Raw genomic sequence first — 27,890 nt, 5'->3', positions numbered from 1 at the left:
CAGCATTTACCTTATTAAACCCCTTCAATGAGATCACCTCTCATTCCTCTATATCCCAACATGTTTAGCCTTTGCTCATAAGACAATCCCTCCAAACCAATGAACCTTCTCTGAATTGCCTCCAATGAAATAATTTCTTTCCTGAAATAAGGGGACCAAAACTGCCTACAGTTCTGCAGATGTGGTCTCACCAGCACCTTATCCAGTTGCTAAAACACTTCCCTGCACTTATACTCCAAGTTCCTCGAAATAAGGCCAACATTCCATTAATCTTCCAGATTACTTCCTGCACCTGTATGCTAGTTTTCCATGATTTGGGTACAACTCCGCCCCTAGTCCCTTTTGACTGGCCGCTTTCTGCAGTTTTTCTCTATTTAAATACTGTACTATTCCTGTGTTCTCCCTTTCAAAATGAACAACTTCACATTTTCCCACATCATACTCCATTTGACAACTTTGTGCCTACTAACTTAATCTGTCAATGTTTCTCCATAAACTGCTTGCTCCCCTTTGGCAGGAATTTCACTTCCTTGACAGAACACTACTGTGTTAGTAGCATTCTGTCAGCAATGATCACATCAATTCAGGAAACAGCATTTGACACCATTTGTTGCATGCCAAATTTCCAAGGATTTTTGTTGTAAACCCAAAAGACATTCATGGGTTGCAAGCGGCTATATTAGAAATCATACTCCTTTGACATTAAAGTTTTCTGAATGTAACTCTAAGGAAAATATCCCACGTATTGCAGTTTGAAACCGATCTAAACTAAGCAATGAAAGAAAAATAAAATGAAGACTGGAGTTTAAAAAAAAGTCAGGCTGAATATATTCCTCAGAAGAAATATTTCATGATTAACCAAAGACATTTTTACAAAAAATATCCTGGTTAATTCTTTTAAATTCGTAGTTTCTTTAATTCTTTACTTCAGAGTTTTAAAAGGAACTTGTGAATGGCAGAAACAGGATATATTGTGTGGTGCAAGTTGCAGAAAAAAAAACTAAATGATCTTTATCTATAGAATCCTTAAGTGTGGACGCAGGCCATTTGGCACTTTGAGTCCACACCCACCCTCTGATGAGCATCCCACCCAATGATTACTGTACAGTCTGACAAGATAAATGAAAAATCATATTTATAAAATCGCTCTCACTTCCATTCTTCAGCCACGCTTTTATCATAACAATGACAATGTGTGCTTCTTCAAGGTTAGTCATTTTTTTTCCCCATTCTGGGAAATAGATGTTGCCTTGTGGCCAGCATTTGTTGCCCATCCCTCGTCACCCCCGAGAAAGTGACAGTGGGCTTCTTGAACTGGTGTAGTCCACATGTTGTGGGCTGACCCAAAATGCCATTAGGGATGGATTTGCAGGATTTTGAACTGGTGACTGTGAGGGAATGACAATGCATTTCTAAGTCAAGATAGCGAGTAGTTTGGAGGGAAACTTGCAGGTGTTACCATTATTTGCTTCCTTTGACCTTCTAGATGGAATTAATTGTGGCTTTGAAACATGCTGTCTAAGGATGTGTCGTGAATTTCTGCACTCATCTTGTCAATAGTACACGCTGCTGCTACTGAATGTCGATGGTGGATGTGGTGCCAATTAAGTGGGCTGCTTTGTCCTTAATGATGTCAAGCCTCTTGAGTGTTGTTGGAGCTGCGCTGATCCAGGCAAGTGGAAAGTATTCCATCACACTCCTGGCTTATGCCTTATCCATAATGGACAGGCTTAGGGAGTCAGGAGGTGAGTTAAGTGCAGTATTCCTAGTACCTTTGACATATCCTTGTGTTTATATGACGAGTCCAGTTGAATTTCTGGTCAATGGCAACCCCGAGGATGTTAATAACGTGGGATTCAGTGATGACCATTGAATGTCAAGTGGCAGTGGTTAAATTATCTCTTATTGGAGATGGTTACTGCCTGGCATTTATGTGGTGTGAATGTTATTTGCTTCTTGTCAGCCCGAGACTGAGTATTGTCCAGATCTGGTTGCATGTGAATGTGGACTGCTTCAGTATCTGAGGATTTGTGGATAGTGCTCAATATTGTGTAATCATCGGCAAACAGCTCCCACTTCTAACATTATAATGCAGTGAATGTCATTGCTAAAGCAGCTAAAGTTGGTTGGGTCTAGGATACTATCCTGAAGAACATCTGCAGATGTCCTGCAGCTGAGATGACTGACCTCCAACATCTTCCTATGTGCAAAGTACAATTCCAACCAGAGTTGAGTTTGACCCCCAATACCAAGTGCGTTTTGTTTTGATGGCCTCTTGATGCCACCATTCGTCAAATGTGGTCTTGATGTTAAGGGTTGACAGTCTCTCCTCATTGTTGGAATTCAGCTCTTTTGTCCATTTTTGAACCAAGACTGTAATGAGCTCAGGAGCTGAGTGGCCCTGGCAGAACCCAAACTGGGTGTCACTAAACAGGTCATTGCTGAGCAGGTGCTGCTTGATTATACTGATGACAACACCATCCATGACTTTACTGATAATCAACAGTAGACTAATGGGGCAGTAACTGGCCAGATTGAATTCGTCCCGCTTTTCGTATACAGGACTTACCCAGGCAATTTTCCACATTGTCAAGTAAGTGCCAGTGTTATAACTATACTGGAAGAGCCTGGCTAGGGGAGCGGCCGGTTCTGGAGCACAAGTCTTCAGTACTGTTGCCAGAACGTTATCAGGGCCCGTGGTCTTTTCAGTATCCAATGCCTCCAACCGTTTCTTGGTCTCATGTGGAGTGAATCAAATTGGCTATGGACTGGTATTGGTGATGCTGGAGCACAAATTGGATCATCCGCTCAGTACTTCTGGCTGAAGATTGCTGTGAATACATCAGTCTTATGCTTTGCACTGATGTGTCAGGATCTTCAACAATTGAAGATGGTCAACAGCCAATGTCATGCTGCAGTTTCAAATGACAAGCTCTGGAGAGGCCAAGAAGCCAAACAGAGGGGTCCACTTGGGACAATAATCCTGTAGATTGGGTAAATGATTTGTTGTGCAGGGAGAAAACTTCTCACCACAGAAGTGAGTTATAGTCAGTCTGCCTTGAGAAACATTTAGTTGACATATATGAGCTACAATTAATGGTTCTATGTACATCATTGCATGTTAACAAGGAAGGTGTTCTTTGCTGGAAGCTGCTGTGACAACTGCTATCCAGTAAAACAAAAAACATAATTATAGTATCCCATAAAGTTCACATTAAATACTGGTTATGTTGGAATGATTTTGTAATTTTGTCTGTAAAGTCTGTAATTTTGTCTTCTGACATGGGGTGGTTACGAACTGTTCAGATTTTACTTTGAAGTTTATGATATGTAAATCCTTGACGATCATCTGTATTTGCTTCTGGGTATTCAACACACTCAACAGAATTTATAGTTTGTTATGCCTTCTTTCCCTAAACTAATTCCATCTGAAGAATCAACCTATTCTATATACTGAGCATGTTTTTTGTGGGCAAAGTATTTTGGATGCTTCGCAGAAGTATAATCATTAAATGTGGACATGTAGGGAGGTATTGGGATTCGTGATTGTGAGACATGAGCAAAGCAAGGGTTAGAGTTAGAGACAGTGTGATGAACTCTTATTCCAACAAAGTGGATAGTAAGATGTTGAAAACAGAAAATCAAAAGAATATTAGTTTTCTGTTTTCCTTAGCTGGGGTGACAGGACTCTAACCACATCCATCCTATTAGAAATAAGGTTCTCCTTGCATTAAAATAGTCCACCAACTGACCCCCAGATGTAACAAAGTTACCACTACCATTTCTGGCACCACCAAACACTTCTCCCCTCCCTCCCAAAATGACCATTCCCTCTGTGATGCCCTGCACAACATTTCTATGACCACAACAACCACTCTTCTTTCCAATGTAAGTCAGGATGTACAACGTCTGCACTTTCACCTGCTCCCACCAACCACTCCTTTCAATTTGGTATGAGTTAGCCACGACTCATGATATGGTCTCTCTAGTTCACAGAAGCTCACCTTGGGAGGGGCTTGGATTAGTTCACAAGTTGGCGCAACATCGAGGGCCAAAGGGCCTGTTCTGCGCTGTATTGTTCTATGTTCTATCTCGATTCAGTCCATAAGAAAGGCTAAAACTCACAGTCTTTTGCCACAATTCTCCACCCTAAACCCACTGTGAATTCTCTACAACTGCTCACATACACTATCCCAGTAAAATTTAATAAAGCTCAGGCAACACTGTCTCATGTTTCAATTAGGCATTTCATATCCTTCTGGACTGAGCATGGCATTCAACAATGTCAGATGATAAACACTGTTCCCATTTTATGGACAGACGCTGTTGGTAATAATTCATCAAATCTTTCTTAACATCTACCTAATTCCACCTTGAGTTTCTTTCCTGAACTCATCATAAGCCCCTCTTGACTTTCACTATCATCTCTTCTGATAATGGGTCACTCTTGCAATTCACTGTCTTTTCATCTGCATATCACCCATCAGCTCCCACTGCATCCACCCCCACCTTGCTTATGCTTGAAAGCTGATAAAGCTCACTAACTGTATCAGATTGTAAAGGAAAATGATTGAGTTAAAACATTAACTCAGTTTGTCTCTCTCTACAAATGCTGTCTGGCATGCTGAGCATTTTCCAGCATTTCCTCTTTTTATTACAGCCCATTATAATACCAATCCAAAACATGCTTGCAATTTCCAGCTCCCTGCCAATCTCTCAATTTTGCTTTTCGTTGACAATACTGAATCTGGGAAGGGGATAAGCCAAACAGGACAGCATCAAATTGAAAGAAAAAAAATACAGATAATTTGGCAATAATTATGGTAAACCAGAGGACTGGGAAAGTTAAGAAAAAAGACAATCAAAAGTAATAAAGAGGGACAATAAATACGTTGCATCAGCCTCCACAGCAGAAGACATTAAGAGCATTCCAAAACTACTAAGTAATCAAGGGGAAAAGAGAAACGGGGAAATAAATATCACTGAGAGAAAAGGTGAGAGGGAAACGAAATGGGGCCAAAGACTGATATATCCCTGGGCCTAATGGGAAGCATCCTAGGATATTAAGGTAGGTTTATTACAGAGATAGCGGACGCCTTGGTAATAAATCTTCCAGGGATCTTTAGATGCTGGAAAGATCCCAGAGGATTGTAAAACTGCAATGTAACACATTTATCTGAAGATGAAGGACACAAAAATAACAAGTAACTATCAGCCAATTAGCTTAACATCTGACATGGCGAAAATGATAGCGTGTATGATAGAGAATGTAATAGTAAAGTATTTTAAATACATAATATGATTAAGCAGAGTCAGCATGGCTTGTGAAAGGAAAATTATGGCTGACAAATTTATCAGAATTCTTTGAGGAGGTCACAAGCAGGAAACAATGGATATAGTAAATTTGGATTTTCAGATGGCATTTGATAAGGTACCATACATTAGGGTACTTAGGCCGATGGTATTGGGCATTGTATATTAGTATGGACAGAGAATTGGTGAACTAATTGAAGACAGAGTTGGAATAAGGACAGCATTTTAAGGATAACAAACTGAAACTAGTGGGAATGCGGAGGCCATAATTACTCACAATATATACGAATGACCTGAATGAGGAAAGTGAATACACTATAGCCAAGCTTGTGCATGACACAAAGATAGATGTCAAAGCAAGCGGTGAGGTTGGCACAGAGTTTGCAGAAGGATACTGTCAAGTTTTGAGCGGACAAAAATTTGGCAGATGGAATATAATGTGTAAACACATGAGATTATGCATTTTATCAGGAAGATTAGCTGAATTTTATTTAAATAGAAAAAAGACTGCAGAATGCTGCAGAACAGACAGATTGGGAAGTCCTGATAAATGGATCACAAAAAACAAACATATAAATTCAGTGGGTAATAACATGGTGAATGGAATATTGGCCTTTATTTCACACAAAATGGAGTATAAAAGTTGCGGGGGGGTGGGTGCGGTGGCTTGCTAAAACTTTACAAAGCACAAGTCAGACTATAGTTGGAATACTGTGAACAGTTTGGGGCTCTTTAAAGAAGGAAAGACAGTCCACTTAAGGTTCACTAGGCCGATAACACGTATGGAGGGACTGTCTTATCAGGACAGGTTGAGAAGGTTAGGCCTGTTCTGAACGGAATTTAGAAGAATGACAGGTGACCTTTTTAAAATATGCTAGATTCTCTCTGGACTTGACTGGGTAGATGAGGAAAGGATGTTTGCCCTTGTGCCAGAGTCTAGGACTAGAGAGCATTATCTCTGAAAAAGATTTAAGACAGAGATGAGAAGAAATTCCTTGTCTGAGGTGGGAGTGAATCTGAGAATTCTTTACCACAGAAGACTATTATTAACTCCATTCAAGGCGAAGCAAGACACATTCTTATCAGGGTTATCAGACCTGGCATGATCTGAATAATGGAGAAGACTTGATGGACCAAATGGACTGAATATCAAATCCTTGTTGGATTACAGCCTCATCTATATTTGTTACATCTCACCAAGCGGCCATTACTCACCTTAATGCAGCATTACCAAGCGACAACCTCCAACTCTTTTGATTGCTTTGTTAAGTATTTTTGTGCACTATAGTTTCTTGCATGAGCAATGTCCACTTGGTTCACTACTCCACACCTAAGAGGGATTATCACTGCTAAGTCCAAGCACACAGCACTGCATTGTAGCAGCAATGTTTTAAAAAATTAACCAATGGGGTGTAGGTGTCACTAGCTCAGTTACAGTTCATCTGTTGGCGTCCTTTACAATATAGCAGAGAGCTGCCTTCTTGAACTGCTGCAGCCATGTGCTGTATACTCACAATGTTATTAGGGAGGCCCAGGTTTGACCCAGAGACACTGAAGGAATGGACATACTTTTACGAGCCACGAGGTGAGTAGCTTGGAGGTGAACATTCTGGAAATGGTGGTTCCATGCAGTTGCTGCTTGTGTCCTTCTGAGGGCAATGGTCTTGGTTTAGGAAGGTGCAGTCTAAGGAGACTTGGTAAATTTCTGCAATGCATCTTGGACATGCACTGCTGCTACTCCATGTTGTGGTAGAACAAGTGAACGTTCGCAGATGTGGTGTCAATCAAGACGGTTGCTTTGCCTTGGCTTGTGTCAAGCTTCTTGAGTACTGTTGGGGCAGCACTCATCCAGACAAGTGGAGAGTATTCCAGCATACTCCTACATTGTGTATGTAGACAGTGGCCAGGCTTTAGAGAATCACAAGGTTAGTTACCATCAATAAATGGAAATATGAACCCTTGTCAAGTACTTATGAGAATGTATATGTGAGAATTAGAGGAGGGTACTTGTGAGTTCATCTAAGTTGACACGCGTTTCCAATCTGAAAGTGACCATTGTCTCCTGTCCAATGATGGTACAGCTAGCAATGATCAAGGCAGGCTGGACTTTCGGTTGATAGTCAATCTCTCACTGATACATTATACAGTAATCTGACTGGCAGTGGTCATGCCTTGGTCAAGTCAATAAAGAATTGTGGTTAGACAGGTATATGAGGTTTGTGCAAGTGGATTTCAATTCTTCCAGCTTTATCAGAATATGATGAAAACCAGAATAGTCTACGAACTACATGACCCAGGAGTTGTAAGGAAAGGTTTATATGATTGTAATGTTCATAATTTAACTCTAGGAGGTGTATACCTTGTAATTGTTATTTACCATGTCTCCATTAACCTCAGCAACCTACATTTCTGATGCTAAAATACAATATGTCTGGCAGTTTCTAAAAAAAGTCAAACGATTTAAGTTTAAAAGCAAACACTCAATACAGTTCGAAGGATTTGTTGCCTTGTTTATGAGCTACTTACAATATGAATTGCCTCACATTTAGTCTTAAGCCCATAAGAACGTTCCAGAGAAGATTTCCACTTAAAACCGAACAGTATTATTCCACCACATGTAAGGACATATTTTCCCTTAGTAATTTTGTGATGTTCTGTGGGTTATAAGAAGATTTTAAAAATATATACCTGGATTCAGGTCACTTTTGTTAAAAAACAGAACTGTTTCTCAGCCGAGATGATCAAAAAACATTTAATTAAATATTAGCAGCTCCAAATTTTGGCTTATTCAGATTGGCCGTAATTTTTAACATTTTAATACACTCTCCACACATGAATAAGCAAGAAACCTACTCCCCTTTTCCAGTACACAAAACCAACCCTACAGGAATACTGCTTGAAAGGTTTATTTTTCGTTTTGTATTGACATATGTCTGCACAACAAAGGTGTGAAACCCTGCTGCAAGTCTCTTTTTCTGGGAATTTCAGAGAAGTAAATACAAACTGAGTTTTTGTATTAAAAAAAGTCAGGATTTACCCCCGGCTTTCTCTAAGGTTGACTGGAATGTTGGAGCGCTTTCTGAACAAGGGAAGACAGTGCCCTCTGCTGTCTTGTCAGTATAATGCCTACTTCTAAAGAAATAAAGTGCTGCCAAAAGTGGCACAGAAAATGAGCACAAGATGAATAAATTTTGTCGTGCGGTTATTAAAAATAACAAAAGCTATTTAATTCTTCTTATTTTATCCAGAGGCTGTTGGTTTAATGTCTTAATAAAAATCTCTTGAATTTCTCAACCACTTACTTCTTCAGTAATAGAGTAGGGCCTCAGTACACACTTCTCCACCTTTTTACAGAGGGAGTTCAAATGACAGCTTACTGCTATCAAGGAAAGATGCCTAAATAGAGATTTCTAGAGGTACTAATTTATCCCCTGAAGTCAGTACATGAAAATCAAGAACCCAAGCAGCAAACAAGTTCAGGGTCAGCTCTGCCATTCAATGAGCCCATGACTGATAAACCGCAACTCTACTTTCCAGCCTTTTACTCATAACCCTTACTGATTGGAAATCTATCTCAGCCTTGAACATGCCTAATGACCCAGCTCTACAGTCCTCTGCTACAGAATTCCATGGACACACCACCCACAGAGAACAAATGCACTCTTATCTCTGTCTAAAATGAATGACCCATTCCTCTGGGATTTTGCCTTTTGGTTCTGGATTCCCAAAAGGAGAAATAACTCTCAGAACCTAACCGGTCAAACCCCCTAGCAATCTTGTGTATTACAAGAAGGTCACCTCTCTTTCTTTTAAAGTACAATAAGTACAGGACCAACTTACTCAACCATTCCTTATAAGGCGATCCCTCCATACTCAGAATCAACCTAATGAACCTTCTCTGGACTGCCTGATCAACTCATGACCAATTACGACCAGCTTTTGATCAAGGCAGCCTCCAGCTAAGATTAAGTCTCTTTTGGGACGACTAAGCCTGGAACAAAGAAATCAGAATGTCCACTCAGCACAAAAACAGCACTGCCCTAAACCATCAGTCTCTGACAACTGAAACTAATACAGCTTTCTGGCCAATAAGTCAAGTGCTTTGACATGAAGACAGCTCTCCAAGCAATCCAAACTCGACTCCCTTAAGAATGATGCAGATGTCGGAGCTGACCAGTGGCATTCAGATTTGTGCTTATGCAATATCTAAAAATATTCAGTTTACACATTCACACAGCTTTCCTCCCACTGGTGAGGCAGACTTTCAGAAGCGGTTATACTTCCTTGCATTATTCAGTTATAGCTATTGATATCACTGGCAAAACCATCATGTGTTTGGCATCCTTAGTCTTGAAATGCAGTGGCGAAGGTACATGCATGATGTTTTTAGGCGAGGAAGCCCTAAGAGTGTAACCAACCAACAATGAAGAAACAAGTCAGAATAATGTGTGTTCCCAAGCATTTGTTCCTTTATCTTTCAACTTGGAACAGGGAAGAAGCCTTCACATGTTGCTGAGGTGCAACTGGTGATAAAGGATCACAGGAAAGAAACTTAATTATTATATTCTGCTCAGATGTGGTTAGGAACATGTAAACCATTCCTTATCCAACATAATTACACTTATATAATTTAAAGTTGCATTGAAGATTGTTCGAATGACAGATTCAGAAAAACTTGAGGAGACATTGTGCATGACTGCAAAGATCAGAATTTAAATTTAAAATGTCCAGTGGAATTTACAATCTAAGGGAATTTCAGCCTCTCAGAGATTTGTTACATACAAAATAGTGTATGTTCAAAACTGAATTCCAAACTAGAAATTTTCTTCAACTGTTTATTGCTGTAAACATGTGTTTACTAAAACTTAACTGGAAAACAATAAACAATAGGTGCTGGAGTAGACCATTCGGCCCTTCAAGCCAGCACCACCATTCATTATGATCATGGCTGATCATCCACAATCAGTATCCTGTTCCTGCCTTATCCCCATAAGCCTTGATTCCACTATCTTTAAGAGCTCTATCTATCTCTTTCTTGAAAGTATCCAGAGAGTTGGCCTCCAATGCCTTCTGGGGCAGAGCATTCCATATATCCACCACTCTCTGGGTGAAGGAGTTGTTCCTCAACTCTGTTCTAAATGGCCTACCCCTTATTTTTAAACTGTGTCCTCTGGTTCTGGACTCACCCATCAGCGGAAACATGCTTCCTGCCTCCACAGTGTCCAATCCCTTAATAATCTTATACGTCTCAATCAGATCCCCTCTCATCCTTCTAAACTCAAGGGTATACGAGCCCAGTCGCTCCAATCTTTCAACATATGATAGTCCCGCCATTCCGGGAATTGACCTCGTGAACCTACGCTGCACTCCCTCAATAGCAAGAATGTCCTTCCTCAAATTTGGAGGCCAAAACTGCACACAATACTCCAGGTGCAGTCTCATCAGGGTCCTGTACAGCTGCAGAAGGACCTCTTTGCTCCTATACTCAATTCCTCATTATGAAGGCCAGAATGCCATTAGCTTTCTTCAGTGCCTGCTGTACCTGCATGCTTGCTTTCATTGACTGATGTACAAGAACACCTAGATCTCGTTGCGCTTCCCCTTTACTTAACTTGACTCCATCGAGATAGTAATCTGCCTTCCTGTTCTTGCCACCAAAGTGGATAACCACACATTTATCCACATTAAACTGCATCTGCTATGCATCCGTCCACTCACCTAGCCTGTCTGTGTCACGCTGTATTCTCATAACATCCTCCTCACATTTCACACTGCCACCCAGCTTTGTGTCATCAGCAAATTTGCTAATATTACTTTTAATGCCTTTGTCTATATCATAAACAGCTGCGGTCCCAGCACTGAACCTTGTGGTACCCCACTGGTCACCGCCTGCCATTCTGAAAGGGGCCCGTTTATCATTACTCTTTGCTTCCTGTCAGCCAGCCAATTTTCAATCCAACTCAGTATTTTGCCCCCATTACCATATGCCCTATCTTTGTTCACCAATCTCCTATGCAGGACTTTATCAAAGGCTTTCCGAAAGTCCAGGTACACTACATCCACTGGTTCTCCCTTGTCCATCTTCATAGATACATCCTCAAAAAATTCCAGAAGATTAGTAAAGCACGATTTCCCCTTCGTAAATCCACGCTGACTCTGACCTATCCTGTTACTGCTATCCAAATGAGTCGTAATTTCATCTTTTATAATTGACTCCAGCATCTTTCCCACCACTGACATCAGGCTAACCGGTCTATAATTTCCTGTTTTCTCTCTCCCTCCTTTCTTGAAAAGTGGGACAACTTTAGCCACCCTCCAATCTGCAGGACTGATCCTGAATCTAAAGAACCTTGGAAAATGATTACCAATGCGTCCACAATTTCTAGAGCCACCTCCTTAAGTACCCTGGGATGCAGGGTAATTCGACAGTCTTTTGTTTATAAGTTCATAAGCTCGAAGTATAACTGCTCAATGAAATCATGACATTATTCATGACTACCATCCAAATACTTTACTCATTCATTCATTGACGAGATGAGGGCATCTCTAATTGACCAGTCGACAACCACATTGTTACGGGTCTGGAATCTCATGCAGGCCAGCCCAGATTTGGATGGCAGTTTCCTTCCCTAAAGAACCAGATGGGTTTCTCCTGACAGTCAACAATGGTCATCATTTGACTCTTAATTCCAGCTATTTTGTTACGAATTCAAATTCTGCCATGGCAGGATTCGAACATTATCTAGAGGTCCCCAGAACATTACCCAAAGTAATACCCCTCCCCTTGACATTTCAATGTGATTTGTATGCTTGTACTTTAAGACTCCACTCAAACAAAATACATTAAAGACTTGAAAATCACAATTTTTTTGACAAATGTTCAGTTAGTAGACACAGCCTGTAATGCAATTATCCAGACGAGAAATTCAGTGGCAACAGCAGCAACAAATCGATTTCAGTCACCTTGGGTTTTCAGTCTGAACTGTTGCCCATTGACACTAACTGAAACGTTTGAGGAAGTGGTAAGTGGAAGAGAGAGATTCAGGACTCGTCTAAAATACGCTTTTTCCACATAGCAGGTACTTTCTCCATTGTTATGAAAGAGCAGTCAACGCAGTTTCCACCTGACAATCTCATAGCCAGCAGGTGTAAAGCAACACAAACAAAACTACAGCCATGACTACAGTTGCTCGAGTTCTCTAATTTTGTCCTTCCGAAGTCCATAGCCTATCAGTTCTCCTCAGTCCCATATTTGCACAATAAGTCATCATTACAATATGTCCAACTACAACCTATTCCTTTCTGGGACCATAATACTATGGAACTTTTTAACCTCTAGACTTTCAATAATCTTCAGGCTTTTAAAACCCAAGCTGGGAAGCATCTAACTCGCTACCTCTTGATTTATGTAGTTTTCAGGTCTACTCTCTGACTTTCCTGGTTTCTTGTCTTGGCCCTTTACCTGAATGGAAAAGAAAAATTACCTTGAACTACGAGCTTCAATGATCTCATGAAATTCTATTCAGCACAATTTGAATTAATGGTCAGAAGCAGTCAGTCTGAGGCTTCATTACTTACTGAAATCAATCCCCTTTCAATAATGCATCAACATTCTCAACAAAAAAAAACTTTTAATTTATATAAATGGTAAACCACACAGGTAACACACCCAGACTAAATACTTAAGAAGATTTTTACTTATTTTAATCTGCCCTTCTCTATGGGAAAAAGAATATACAGAATGTCAAATTAAAAGGATTACTTTCAACAACCCCTTTAATTTTTCTTGCTTTTTTGATCTTTTAAAACTTGCCACTGTCTCAGAGCTCCTTCCAACCTCTGACTGTGTTACTTGGAGAAAAACACAAAACACAAGCAGCCCTATAATACTTCACCCTGTTGACTCGCATTTGGTGAAATCACACTGCAATGCAATTTCAGACTGCCAACGTAGTGGGTACTGCACAATTTGGTTCTCCAACATGCTGTTTGGGGCACATATACACCTCCAGTATGTCATGTTTAATTTAGATTTTAAAACTAAGGTGTCTATGAGTGTTGCCATTAGCATCCATTAGCTTATAACTAAATTTAAAACAGATCTGTTCAGACTTATTGAATATTTGATTAAGTAGTTAAAAAGCATACAGATTACTTCAATTTGTAAATAGAGATATAGAGTACAAAGAAAGGAAACCGGACAGACCATTCAACATTGACCTAGGCACCAAAAAGACGACAGCAGAAATAGTCGTGTTGACCCTGAAAAGTCCTCCTGACTAACATCTGGAGACACCAAAATTAGGAAAGCTGTCTCACAAGCTGGTCAAGTAACAGCCTGACATAGTCATACCCACGGAATCATGCCTGGCAGACAATGTCCCAGACACATCTGGATAAGCCCTGTCCCACCATCAGGGCAGACCCAGGAGAGGTGGCGGCACCGCAGTACACAGTTGGGAAGGAGTTGCCCAAGCAGTCTTCAACATAGACTCTAGACCCTATGAAGGCTCATGGCTTCAAGTTGAACATGGGCAAGGAAACTTCTTTCTGATTATCAGATACCATCCTCCCTTGGCAGTACTCCTCCAAGTTGAGCAACACTTGGCAACTTGGGGATTTCAACACCCACACCAACAGTAGCTCAACAGCAACACTACTGATCGCACTAAGGAAAAAGCTGCTAAAATTGGTTTGTGGCAAGTGGTGAAGGAACCAATTTGATGGAAAAACATACTTGGACACATCCTCACCAATCCCACCTTCACATTAAGGATATCCTACTGCATGTTGTCTTGCACTATCATCACACTAAGTGGAAAAAACTTCAGTCTTGAGTAACTCAAGACTAGACGTCCAGGGTGCACTTTTGGCCATGAACTACAGAATGATACTTCAGCACAATCTGCAACCTCACCCCCTGGCAGACCACCTTCTCAACCATTACTGTCAAGCCAGGGATCAACCCTCAATGGAGAGTGGAGGGCGTGCCAGGAATAGCATGAGGTATGCACAAAAATAAGATGTGACCCATCTTAGTGTCCTCCAGTGGTCCCCAGCACCACAGATACCAGTCTTCAGCCAATTTGCTTCACTCCATGCGGTATTATGAAACTTTTGGAGTCACTGGATACTGCAAAGGCTATGGGCCCTGACAACATTCCAGCAACAGCACTAAAGATTTGCACTCCAGAACTTGCCACTCCTCTAGCCAAGCTCTTCCAGCACAGTTACAACACTTATCTGCCCTACAAGTGAAAAGTAACCCAGGTATGTCTTGTATACAAAAAGAAGGACAAATCCAAACCAGCTGGTTGTGGCTCCATATCGATCAGCAATAAAGTGCTGGAAAGTATCATCAACAGAGCTATCAAGCAGCAGCTGATTTGCAATAACCTGTTCAGTGACACCCAGTTTAGATTCAGCCAGGGCCACTTGGTTCTTGACCTCACTACAGTCTTGTTTCAAACATGGACAAAACAGCCAAATTCCAGAGGTGAGGAGAGACTGCCAGCACTTGACGTCAAGACCGCATTTGACTAACAGTGGTATCAAGGAGGCCTAGCGAACAAAAATCAAGCGATATCAGGGGCAAGCTCAACTCTGGTTGGAGGCATACCTGGCACATAGGAAGATGATCATAATTGTTGGACGTCAGTCACCTCAGAGCCAGGACATCTCTGCAGGAGTTCCTCAGAATAGTATCCTAGACCCAATCATCTTCAGATGTTTCATAAATGACCCTCCCTACATCGTAAGATCAGAAGTGAGGTCATTCATGATGATTGCACAATATTGAGCACTATCTGCAACTCCTCAATTATTGAAGTAGTCCAAGTTCAAATGCAACAAGATCTGGACAATATCCAGGCTTGGGCTTACAAACAGCAACTAACATTCGCACCACACAAATGGCAGGCAATGGCCATCTCACCACTACCCTTGATATTCAATAGCATTACCATCGCCAAATCCCCCACTATCAACATCCTGAGAGTTACCAAAACAGAACTGGACTCACCACGTACATACAGTGGCTACAAGAACAGGTCAGTGGCCAGAAATATGACAGGAAGTCACTCACCTCCTACCTCCCCTAAGCCTGTCCACCATCTCTAAGACATAAATCAGGAGTAAGGTGGAGTACTCCACAATTGCACAGATGGGTGCAGCTCCAACAACTCTCAAGAAGCTTGATATCATCCACGACAAAGCAGTCCACTTGATTGGCACTATATCCACAAAAATACACTCTGTCTACCACTGATGCTTAGTCGCAGTAGTGTGTACCATCTACAAGATGCACTGCAGCAACTCACCAAGGATCCTTAGACAGTACCTTCAACTCTTTTAAACAAAAGGTCCAAGTCATCTGAAAGAGCAGTGGGAGGATATCCCTAAACTGGCTCAGATTATGGTGAACCATGACCCAGAGGAGGGTCCGCAGATTGAGGCTGATATCAAGTTGCAGACAGACAGGAGTCAGTTCATCGAGAAGCCCTCCACCTCCTGAGCCGTCTCAAGCGCAATCGAGGTGTCGGGGCTGAATGACTTGTCCACTCAGCTTTGGATGGTTCGGGTTGCGAACCAGAGGTGGACCATCACACTCATGGCCACTGGCATCATCCAGGCCGCTCTTCTAACATCCAGCGTGTCCCTGACTCTGGTCAGCCCTGCATTCTGAACTCTCTCCTCCCTTAGCCAGTACAAACTGCGTTCAAGGAGGACCCTACTCCTAAACAGCAGCTCCCTGACAAGAGCAGACACAACCTTAAAGTTCCCCTCCAAGTCACTCATCTTGACTTGGAAATATTCACCATTCCTTCTCCGTTGCTGGGTCAAAATCCTGGAATTCCCTCCCTAAGGGAGTGGTCTATCTACAGCACCTGGATTGCAGCGGCTCAAGAAGACGGCTCATCAGAACCTTCTGAAAGGCAACTTAGAATGGACAATAAATGCTGGCCCAGCTAGCAATGCCCACATCCCACAAGTGAATTGAAAAAAAATCAAGAGATCATAGCAGAGCTTTGTAAATCACTGGTTAGGACTTAAGGTGGTAAATCTGGAACACATACATCAGGAAAGATCAAAAGCTTTTGAAAAGTTTGCATGACATTTAATCAGGATGTTATCAGAGATGAGGACAGATAGGAAAAGTTTGGATTGTTCTCTTTAGAACAGAAGATTAAGCAGTTATCTATGAGGGGACTTTAAAATATTGAGGGTTTTTTTAGAGTAGATTGACAAAAATATTTCATTTGGCAAGTCTGAAACCACTAAATGCTAATTTGTAACGCAGCATAAATGGTCAACACATGCACAAGTGATTGAATGTCCTCCTGTGCTTTATGTTTCTATGACTCGACTGCAATGGGGGAAAGCGAGCATTCAACTAAGTCTGCTTTCATGTAAGAACTTGAGGGGACTGGACAGAATGCCCTCATGGAGGATATTTCCTCTTTGGGGAAACTAAAACTAGAGGGCACTAGAGTGCATACAAGAAAGCGGAGCTGACAGCACATTATGATCACACTGAGTGCTGCAGCAGGCTTGAAAGGTCAAATGGACAGCTTCTGTTCCTATGTATTAATACACACTTACAAAATGGTCTCAACTTTAAAGAAATGTATAAACAAAATACAGAGAGTGGTACTGCGTAGAACTTATAGCCTATAAAAGGAAGCACTTCAGACATGATTTATATTGGTGTTTATGCTGCACACCAGCATGTACATGATACTCTACGAGAAACATGTCAAAGAAGCCAATTGTTACCATTAAAATGTTAATGATATTCATGCTTTTAAAATCCAGTTGGCCAATTCAAATCACACATAGCAATAGGCCAAGTTGTGTTTTTTCCATAACAGTATGTCAATTCATCAGATCTCACCCTTTTTAATGATTCTGAAGTGTAGTCTGGATGAGTCAAAAGAATATCCATATCACCACTGGATTCAGCACCTAGAGACACAAAGGATAAGAATAATGAAGGAGACTCCTTCCAATCTGCATGGCAGTTGCTACTTTTAACATGCAATGAAGCACAGAACTTGTAGACAGGTAGATGTTAGCTGATCATGACAAAAATGACCATTGTGATCTCTATCAAGTACTCACTCCAACCCAAAGTTTTTACAGGTAATAAATATGAATGTTACCCACAAAGAAACCGATCTCTTGTGTTTTGCAAATGATCACAACTCTTCCAACCATTGGCCTTGAATGACGCTGCCCAATTATTGACCTACTATAACTTCAAATGCTGAAAATACCATGAACAACTACTGTCCCCTACCATCAATGACAGCAAAAACCTCAATGCCAGCAAAACTCTGTATGTAACTGCAGAGAACATGCTTGAAGTACCTGCAAGCAGTTCAGCTGGTAGTCCAAATGGGCCAGTCAAGGTTGAAAACCACAGAGATCAACTTTCAGTAAATTTGAGTAGTTTCAAGTGACATCAAGAAATAAATCAGAGTGAACTCTGCAAAGCTATGGGACCTGACAAGACCATGGCTGTCATGAAAACCTGTACTCTGCAACTAGGCATACTGATCCTGCACAGCTACAACATCAGTATTAATAAAACAAAGCAGACAACTGCCCAGATACTCCCTGTCTACAAAAAGGAGAACAAATGCAATGCAGCCAATTACTGCTCTGCAAGCAACGCTGAAGTAACAGCAAAAATGATGGAAGGTGTTGTTGAATGTGCCATCAAAAGTGTCACTGCTCAGTGACGGTCAGTTTGAGCTGCATCAGGACCATTGACTTCAGGCTACATTACCGAATTCAACAAAACATGGAGAAAAGAACTGATTTCCAGAGGGGAGGTGGAAGTAGCTGCCTCAAACTGAAGTTATCAAGGTCAGGAGGCCAATGTCATAGCTAGCTCAAAGCAATGAGGTTGTGTTTGATGAAGGCCAATCATCCCAATCCCTGTAGGCATTCCTCAAAGAAGTCCAGAGCCTAGTTAGTGGCATCTGCTTCATTCCTACCGAAGTGGAAATGCTTACTTGAGATTATAGAGTTTAGTTCAATTTGCAACTCCTCAGAAAATGAAGAAGTCCATGTCCATATGCAGGAAGACCAGAACAATGGTTCGTGTTTGGGCTGAAAAGTGGCAGGTAACACTCTGCAGCACACTTGTTCCAGGTAATGATGACCTCTAAACACAAGCTTGATAATATCCACTCTTTGACATTAGACAGCATTACAGCAGATGAACATTCCAACAATACCTTGTGAATTATCACTGACCAAAAACTGGATTAGGCAAGTCACATAAATATTACTTTCCAGGAGCAGGTTAGAGGCTGGAAATTCTGTGCCAGTTAACTCACCTAAGACTGTCCAACATTGACAAGGTGTAAGTAAGAAATGTGATGGATTATTCCTCACTTGCCCCAAAGAGGACAGTTTCAACAACAGTCCAGAATCTCGACACCATCCAGCACATATGGCTGCAGCTCATCTTTTACCTTCAACATTTGGTCCCTCCATAATCTACAAGTTATACTACAGTAGTCTTCAAAGGTTTTCCGGTAGTAGTTGCCAACTTTTACAACCGCGTCAGACCAGGGCCATTCTACAATCAACAAGTCTGCCTCCACATCATATACTTACAAATCAAAATGATCTATTCATAGAGCCCACAGAATCTCTACAGTGTGGAAACAGGCCCTTTGGCCCAACAAGTCCATACCGATCCTCGGCGCATCCCACACAGACCCATTCCCCTATAAACCACCTGATCTACACATCCCTGAACACTATGGACAATCTAGCATGGCCAATCACTTACCCTGCACATCTTTGGTCTGTGCAAGGAAACCGGAGCACCCAGAGGAAACCCACGCAGACACGGAGAGAACGCGCAAACTCCACACTGACAGTTGTCCGAGGGTAGAATCGAACCCGGGTTCCCAGTGCTGTGAGGCAGCAGTTCTAACCGCTGAGTCACGGTGCTACCCAAATTTCTTACCTGCAATGCTCAAACCCTGTGAATATTTAAAAATCTGCCTTAACATAGAACATAACAGCATAACAGCACAGTACAGGCCCTTCGGCCCTCGACGTTGTGCCGACCTGTCATACCGATCTCAAGCCCATCTAACTTACATTATTCCATGTACGTCCATATGCTTGTACAATGACGACTTAAATGTACCTAAAGTTGGCGAATCTACTACCGTTGCAGGCAAAGCGTTCCATTCCCTTACTACTCTCTGAGTAAAGAAACTACCTCTGACATCTGTCCTATATCTTTCACTCCTCAATTTAAAGCTATGCCCCCTTGTGCTCGCTGTCACCATCCTAGGAAAAAGGCTCTCCCTATCCACCCTATCGAACCCTCTGATTATCTTATGTAATCTCAATTAAGTCACCTCTCAACCTTCTTCTCTCTAATGAAAACAGCCTCAAGTCCCTCAGCCTTTCCTCGTAAGACCTTCCCTCCATACCAGGCAACATCCCAGTAAATCTCCTCTGCACCCTTTCCAAAGCTTCCACATCCTTCTTATAATGCGGTGACCAGAACTGTACGCAATACTCCAAGTGCGGCCGCACCAGAGTTTTGTACAGCTGCAGCATAACCTCTTGATTCTGGAACTCGATCCCTCTACTCATAAAAGCTAAAACACTGTATGCCTTCTTAACAGCCCTGTCAGCCTGGGTGGCAACTTTCAAGGATCTGTGTACATGGACACCAAGATCTCTCTGCTCATCTACACTACCAAGAATCTTACCATTAGCCCTGTACTTTGCCTTCCGGTTACTCCTACCAAAGTGCATCACCTCACACTTGTCCACATTAAACTCCATTTGCCACCTCTCAGCCCAGCTCTGCAGCTTATCTATATCTCTCTGTAACCTACAGCATCCTTCGTCACTATCCACAACTCCACCGACCTTAGTGTCGTCAGCAAATTTACTAACCCATCCTTCTATGCCCTCATCCAGGTCATTTATAAAAATGACAAACAGCAGTGGACCCAACACCGATCCTTGTGGTACACCACTAGTAACTGGTCTCCAGGATGAACATTTCCCATGAACCACCACCCTCTGTCTTCTTTCAGCAAGCCAATTTCTGATCCAAACTGCTATATCTCCCACAATCCCATTCCTCCGCATTTTGTACAATAGCCTACTGTGGGGAACCTTATCGAAAGCCTTGCTGAAATCCATATACACCACATCAACCGGTTTACTCTCATCTACCTTTTTGGTCACCTTCTCAAAGTTGTGAGGCACGACCTACTCTTCACAAAACCGTGCTGACTATCCCTAATCAAATTATTCTTTTCTAGATGATTATAAATCCTATCTCTTATAACCTTTTCCAACACTTCACTAACAACTGAAGTAAGGCTCACTAGCCTATAATTACCAGGGTTGTCTCTACTCCCCTTCTTGAACAGGGGAACCATATTTGCTATCCTCCAGTCTTCTAGCACTATTCCTTTAGATAATGACGAGTTAAAGATCAATGCCAAAGGCTCGGCAATCTCCTCCCTGGCTTCCCAGAGGATCCCAGGATCCCATCCGGCCCAGGGGACTTATCTATTTTCACACTTTACACTTAAATTGAATCAGTGCTCATTGTAGACACCAGCAACATGTTCCAGAGATAATGAATTCTCTATCAAACCAAAAGATTCTCTCGTATATAAACAGAATGCTATCCTTATACAACTTGCAAACGATGGTGTTCTAAGACAGAAAGACATTACCACTCTCACATCAACGGACAAGCTACACATTTGCAGAAATTTTCCTTTGTATTTCAAGATTTCACCACTCACGCTTTACTTAATTAATTATTATACTTATATATTTGATAAAAGGGAGCGAAAGATCTTTTCCTGGACTTTTGGCAGGTACAATGAAAGAATTTTCCAGGATGAAATAACATTTCGTGAGCAACATAGAGAATATTTTGAAGCCTAAATATTTGCAATTTAAAATTTTTAAAAACGAACATTTCAGCATTTTTTACATTTCATAATTTCAGTTCAAATTCTAGGTAGAACTTCCAATTACTGGAGATTCACTTCCAGATAGTTGCCAGTTAAATAACAAAAAATGACTGAAGCAATACAAACCTCGTCTAAAACTGCCACAAATGATGGCGACATAGTTTGGATCCAGTTTCTCCACTTCCCGTAAAACAATGGCCTAAAGAGTGAAGAGAGACAAAACATAGTACAATCTACACGAAAGAGAAACTGGGCAGACAGATATGAGATAATGGGAACTGCTGATGCTGGAGAATCCAAGATAATAAAGTGTGAAGCTGGATGAACACAGCAGGCCAAGCAGCATCTCAGGAGCACAAAAGCTGACGTTTCAGGCCTACATGAGGCACTCCAACATGCTCATGCCTAAAGATACTTAACTTTAATTCATAGTTCCCCAAGTAGTAAATTCACAATCTCATCAATACCAATAAGGGAAGGTAGGGAGAGGTTACCAAATCTTTCTCATGTTTTGTTATAATAGGGCTTCAAGTAATGGGACAGTTAAAACCTGACATCTTCAATTTATGTGCAGTTAATACAAGAAATACCTAACAGTATAATTCTGGATTGTGCCCTTCCAAACTTGAGATGTGCAAGGAGACAGCACATAGCACGTGGCATTAGGATGAATTATACAGTTTCTACCGGCAAACAGAGGCATTAGTGATGACAGGAAGTTACTCAGAAGAAGCATCAATCCTGGAAAGTAGCTACCTCAAGGGAGCTGTGTGTTGCGAATGGTGAAGCGACAATGGTTTCACAGTCAACATTAGACTCTTAATTCCAGATGACTACTGAATTCAAAATTTACTACTGGCCATGTCAGGGTTCGAATCAAGGTCCTGAAAAAGACTACCTTGGCGTCTGAATTAATAGTCTAGTGATAATATCATTATGCCATTGCCTGCCCTTACATATAATGCAATGTACACATTTTTAAACAAATTGTCTTAGTTATAACAATACCAAACTTTCATTCATATTCTGCCCTTTAACATAGTAAAATGCTCCAATAAGTTTCACAGGACTATTATCAAATAAAATCTGACACCCAGATACAGGGAGACTTGCAGAGTAGACTTAGTCAAGGGAACATCTTAAAGGAGGTAACAGGGCTTAAAGGAGAAAACAGTTACCTGAGCTCATTTTCACACAAATCTTTCGGGTTTATGACTGTTAATATAACTTATGGAATCCTTGTTTTACAAATAACCACACTAAGTACAAAGCTCAGGACGTTACGCAAAAAAAAAATAGAGCATTAGTTTAGCTACAGCTGGAGGAGTGTATCTATTTCTGGCACCACATTTTAGGGACGATGCAACATTTTTTTGGGGGGGGGCACGGGGAATGAAGAAGTGATTTACTAGAATAGTTCCAACTAACCATCTCCTCTGACGTCCTTGACTGTATCCTATTTTGATGTGAAAATGCAGCAGTGAAAAGACAGGGGGCAATTGTGGGTACAGTATGTACTCTAATTTCGTTTTCTCTTCTTACTGTTTGCAATGCTGCCTGGTTGAGTGTTGAAAATGAATTCAACAGTAATTTTCATAAATGAATGGAAAAAGTACTGGGAGATGAGAGAAAAAGTGGTAAGGAATGAAGGTAGGAAGAACATAAATACCGATTTGCACTTATTTAGCACCTTTTCTGACTCCCAGGATGTGCCAAAGATCTTTACACAAAACAAATAATTTTAAAATGTAATCAATCTTGTAGTATAGGAAATGAGTGAGTGAATGGAACAAAGTCAACTGCTCATCAATAACGACAGCACATATTCAATGTGCTGAATGGCTCCTTTCTGTGCTGAAGTATTCAATGATTTTATGACTCAGGGAAGACTGACTTTTGGCAGCAGCTACGTGAAAAATTTAGGAACCACGATTTGGCAAAGGAGAGGATGCAATTGCGTCTAACAACAAAACAGGCTGTATTCAGCACGTAGCAACTAGTATATCTGTTTACAAAACATACAAATACTGTACATGTATCAGGATTCAGAGCCTGTGGATACTCTTCTGCGTAACTTCTCTCAATAACATTATCTCGACAAACATCAGACTCAAGTGCCTTATTGGCAAACTTAATTCTGTGTGTTTTACCTGCATTTTCACCATTTCACATCGAGGAATGCGCTTTTCAAAATCCTCAAAATACCTACAAAATTAAGTAAAAGCATTGTAATAAAGTTATTGAAAGGAATTCAGTGAGGACTCTCATTACAGAAAAACTCTACTTGTTTAGCAGAAAGCTTCTTCACTTAGAATGTTTAGTTTCAGAGTCTACTTAGACATCTTTAATCCATGAAAACAGCTTCACATCATCAAATGTATTGTTTGTGTTTCCTCTGTAAGTAGCAACATCACCAATGAGTTAAGATCAACATCAGAAAGGTGCAATCATGGCCCACAGATCCTTGTATATGATTGCAAGTTGCTCATCAATGAAAATGATAGCAGTCAGTTAAAAATATACATTTTAAGTGTAAATTATTTCTGAATGCTTTGCTGATAGTCCTATTAAACATTTTTCAAATCGTGCTTGCTATTCATTTCCCATTTCAATATAATTACAAAAAAACCATTTCAGGAAATGTTGACATATGCTAGAATGAGATTTATAGTGACAAATTACTTCTTTAACAACAATTCCAATTAATCCCAATCCAAACTGAAGTTACTTAGTGGCAGAGAAAAGGATCACACTAAATGTTTTCAGCACATTAAACTGCAAATACATGCAGTGCACAATTCCTTTAAAAAGAAATCATGAAACAAACAGTGAAGAAGTGAACTTTCGCTCATTCAGCTTGTACTTTCACCCAAGACAAGGACGTAATGCAGTTCATGAAGATGCAGGCTCTCAACATTAAAAACATTGAACACATGTCTATTAATCGACTGGTGAGTTCTTGTGAACAAATTCAACCTGCTCTCCTTACCCATTAAAAAATAGAGTCAAGAGACAGAGTTAACTCTTAATAGATGCAAATATCCAAACTGCAAATAACAGTTTAAACTATCAGCTACTCTATATCTTTTGTTTGTCCATGGAATTCAATAACCAAAAGGTTTGATCTCGCTAATATTTGAAACGACAAGTTGAATAAAATTTACATGCAGAGTCCCATTGCAATGACTGAAAGATAACTTTGAAAATGTGGACCAAAAGATAATGCAACTATTCCTTTGCTATGTCAAATATGCTAATTCAGCAGGTTATTTTACTGTGAAGGGTATCATGTGGGGACCAAACAGACAGCAGGCACTGTGCTATCCTTACTACCTCAATCAAATTACTTTTCTCAGGATGCTCATTTGATATATCAGGCAAGTCACTGCTCATTATCTCCACGTCACATTCTCAATCACCAACTCGAAGGAAATCAAACCCCAAAATAAAACACTATTGTCATTTTATAGAAATAAATTTGTCTCGGCTTCGACAAAGTCATTAAGCAAGTTCCAGGACATCATAGTTATGCATAACACAATACCAAATCAACTTTATCAATAAAATCCAACACCTTTCTCCTTCAGGAATCATTAAGTTTCAAATATTACAAAACCATAGGAAACATGCTCCGAAGACGATTAAGTGGCACTGCAATCTGTGCAAGGACAAAGCTCAATGATATGAAATGGCCTTTTCTTTCTGAAAACTTGTGCATGTTTTTAAAATTTCACACTAGTTTCGAACTGCTGGCACATAACTTGAAGTACAGGTTCATAGTTCCTTGCAAGTAGTGTCCTAGGTAGGCAAGATAGTGAAGGCGACATTTGGTATGCTTGCCTTTATTGGTCAGTGCATCGAGTATAGTAGCTGCAGCTGTACAGGACATGGGTTAGGCCACTACTGGAATACTGCGTGCCATTCTCGTCCTCCTGTTATTGGTATGACGCTATGAAACTTGAAAGGGTTCAGAAAAGGTTTGTGAGCATGTGGCCAGGTTTGGACGGTTTGAGCTCTGTGGAGAAGTCTTTTTCCCAGGGTGGGAGAGTCCAAAACTAGATGGCATAGGCATAAGATGAGAGGGTAAAGATTTAAAAGGGACTGCTAAGGGGCAACATTTTCATACAGAGGGTGGTGAGTGTATGGAATGAGCTGCCATTCACAATTACAACATTTAAAAGGCACCTGGATTGGTATATGAATAGGAAGGGTTTATAGAGATATGGGCCAAATGCTGACAAATGGGGCTAGATTAATTTAGGATCTCTGTCGGCATGGACGAGTTGGACCAAAGAGTCTGCTTCCATGCTGTACAGCTCTACGACTCCAAGTGGTGAGGATGTTGAATGAGATAATTTGCCCAAAGGTGTGTCTGTTTTTTTCTTTTAAATGATATTATGTTTGAAAAAGTCTGAGATAAAATGCACAGGACTAGTTGCAGACTTTTGAAAGCATCAGATCCCAACAATGAAAAATTATTTCCACCATAACTTACTTCAAACCAATCCGCTGATGATAATTTAGGATGTGTTCATTTTCTCTGAGATCTAAAAAATGTCACAAAATAACATTTGAAATCATAAACTGCACTTAAACATGCAACATAGGAACATTTAGTTACTGCAGGTTGGATTGGTGAGGTCATCATTTGTAACTCAATGAGGCCAATAGATTCACAGTTTAATTCCAATCTGTCCTGAGTCGGTTTTATTCTTATTGGAAAGCAGTACTGATGCTACAGTTAGTCTTGGCACCCTAGACAACAGTGTAAGATCAGGGAGTACTAAGGAGACACCCAGGTTCCTGCTCTCCATCACTAGCAGTAAATCACAATGAAAAATATAAGTTTTTTTATGTTCATACAATGATACGGATATTGGTATAAATGGACATTGACTGGCAGATTACACACAAATCAGAAATGTAGCAAGCAGTGAGGAGCATATTAGCAGCATTTGAGGAGGTTACAGACTAGTAAAATAAACTGAGGTGTGCCACATTACTTTGCATGCACAGAAGTGTGAACTGATAGATTTTGGTCAGAAGAAGACAACATAAACTAAAAGGTATATTTTTAAAAGATTTGCAGGTGCACAGACAAATCTTTGATGGTGGCAGGAGAAGTTGAATGAAATGATAAAAAACATACAGGATTCTGGGATTTCTGAATACAGTAATACCACACAAAAGTAAGAAAATTACATTTTTCTTGTGAAACATTACTCAGATGTCCATTGGAATAGCGTTTTCAATACCGCATATCCTTCTCAGGAGTGATGTCAAGACCCTGAAGATGATGATGAGAGATTTATGAAAATGGTAAGGTTGCAAATGATTGAAAAAACTGGGAAAAACTCTCCTTGGTGCAGAGAAGATTAAGAGGACATTTAAGAAAGTTAACATTTCTGGTTGAGGTGACAATTCATCATAACTGGTCATCTCGTCAAAAACAAGGCCTCTGCATCTTTTCACAAGTACTGGCACACTGAGTATTAAAAGCATATTGTGTTTTTGTTTCAGATTTCCATCACCTACAATATTTTACTTTTGATTTAATGAAAGTGTTCAAAATCAAAAAGTTTTGATCGAAGAAAGAAGGATTTCTATTTCCTGCGACAGAAGGTAAATAGACAGAGAACTAAGGAAACTGACAAAGAATAAGAAGGAGTATGAGGAAATTTTATTTTACACTTTGATTTCCTACCTGTAACGTACTGCCTGAAAGGGCAGCTAAACTAGATTCAACAATCAAAAGAGAGATCAATGAATACTGGAATGGAAAAAAAATTACAGGGCTTTGAGTAGTGGGATTAATTACATGACTCTTCAAACAGCCAGAGGTTTGATGGGCCGATTATAACATTGTTGTGGATTCTATGATTCTCTTTTTAAATAGCTGGTCATAACAGTCAGTCTTGTTTCATTGATTTAGAGCGACCACTACGGTTTGCAACCTTATTAATCTGTATTCACTGTGCAAATTTAAATCATGAGAGGAGAGGGGAACAAATAAATAGACTGATAGGTTTCCTAGTAAGTAGTTTCTTCTGATATGAAATATTGCATACAAGTGCAATGAACAACAGATGCATTTGAACCATAGGATACCAGCACAGGAGATGAATGCATAGGCATCACCTTTTTTTAAAGCACTTTAAACATACACAATGACACTGCAATGGCATGAAACTTACACAAATAGCATATCGAGAAAGGAATTATTATTAAATAGGATAAGGATGGACATATCAGACAAAATCATATCCAGTACTTTGGACAGAAAGTTTTATACTGTAACATGTAAAAAAATCAAAAGGAATATTTTCAAATACCTGCTGCTTTAATGGGTAATTAGTCTAATGGATAACTTTGCTGAACTCAAAGTGTTCACTATTTTGACAGAGAAGTTACAGGACTCAAGAAACATACCATCTAGGGTTTTGATTCCCTCTTCAACAAATTTTCTTGCTGCTGCTGGTCTGTAGAATGAAAACATCTGTCAGAACAATTTTCAGGCCAAAGCAGTTCTGAAAATACACAACATGATCCTGCCTGTAAAAGTTCTTTTGAAGCGGACACTTCCAACAATTTACT

General features: G+C 40.4%; 1 protein-coding gene across 2 annotated transcripts in view; it reads right to left on the bottom strand.

Moving 5' to 3' along the window:
* polb (polymerase (DNA directed), beta) overlaps window positions 1–27,890 on the bottom strand; it is a 115,092-nt gene that overhangs the window by 67,971 nt on the left and 19,231 nt on the right. For both annotated transcript variants that reach the window (XM_048523111.2, XM_048523112.2), the window contains 5 exons: window positions 27,726–27,775; window positions 25,792–25,843; window positions 23,447–23,501; window positions 21,423–21,495; window positions 17,207–17,277 (listed from right to left, as the gene is read on the bottom strand). In XM_048523111.2, coding sequence (XP_048379068.1) covers window positions 17,207–17,277; window positions 21,423–21,495; window positions 23,447–23,501; window positions 25,792–25,843; window positions 27,726–27,775 — 301 coding nt within the window. The remainder of the gene's footprint in view (window positions 1–17,206; window positions 17,278–21,422; window positions 21,496–23,446; window positions 23,502–25,791; window positions 25,844–27,725; window positions 27,776–27,890) is intronic.

This window comes from Stegostoma tigrinum, chromosome 40 (assembly GCF_030684315.1).
Source record: "Stegostoma tigrinum isolate sSteTig4 chromosome 40, sSteTig4.hap1, whole genome shotgun sequence".
NCBI lineage: Eukaryota > Metazoa > Chordata > Chondrichthyes > Orectolobiformes > Stegostomatidae > Stegostoma > Stegostoma tigrinum.
Note: the sequence above shows the minus strand (reverse complement) of the source record. Positions and strands in the feature narration are given on the sequence as shown.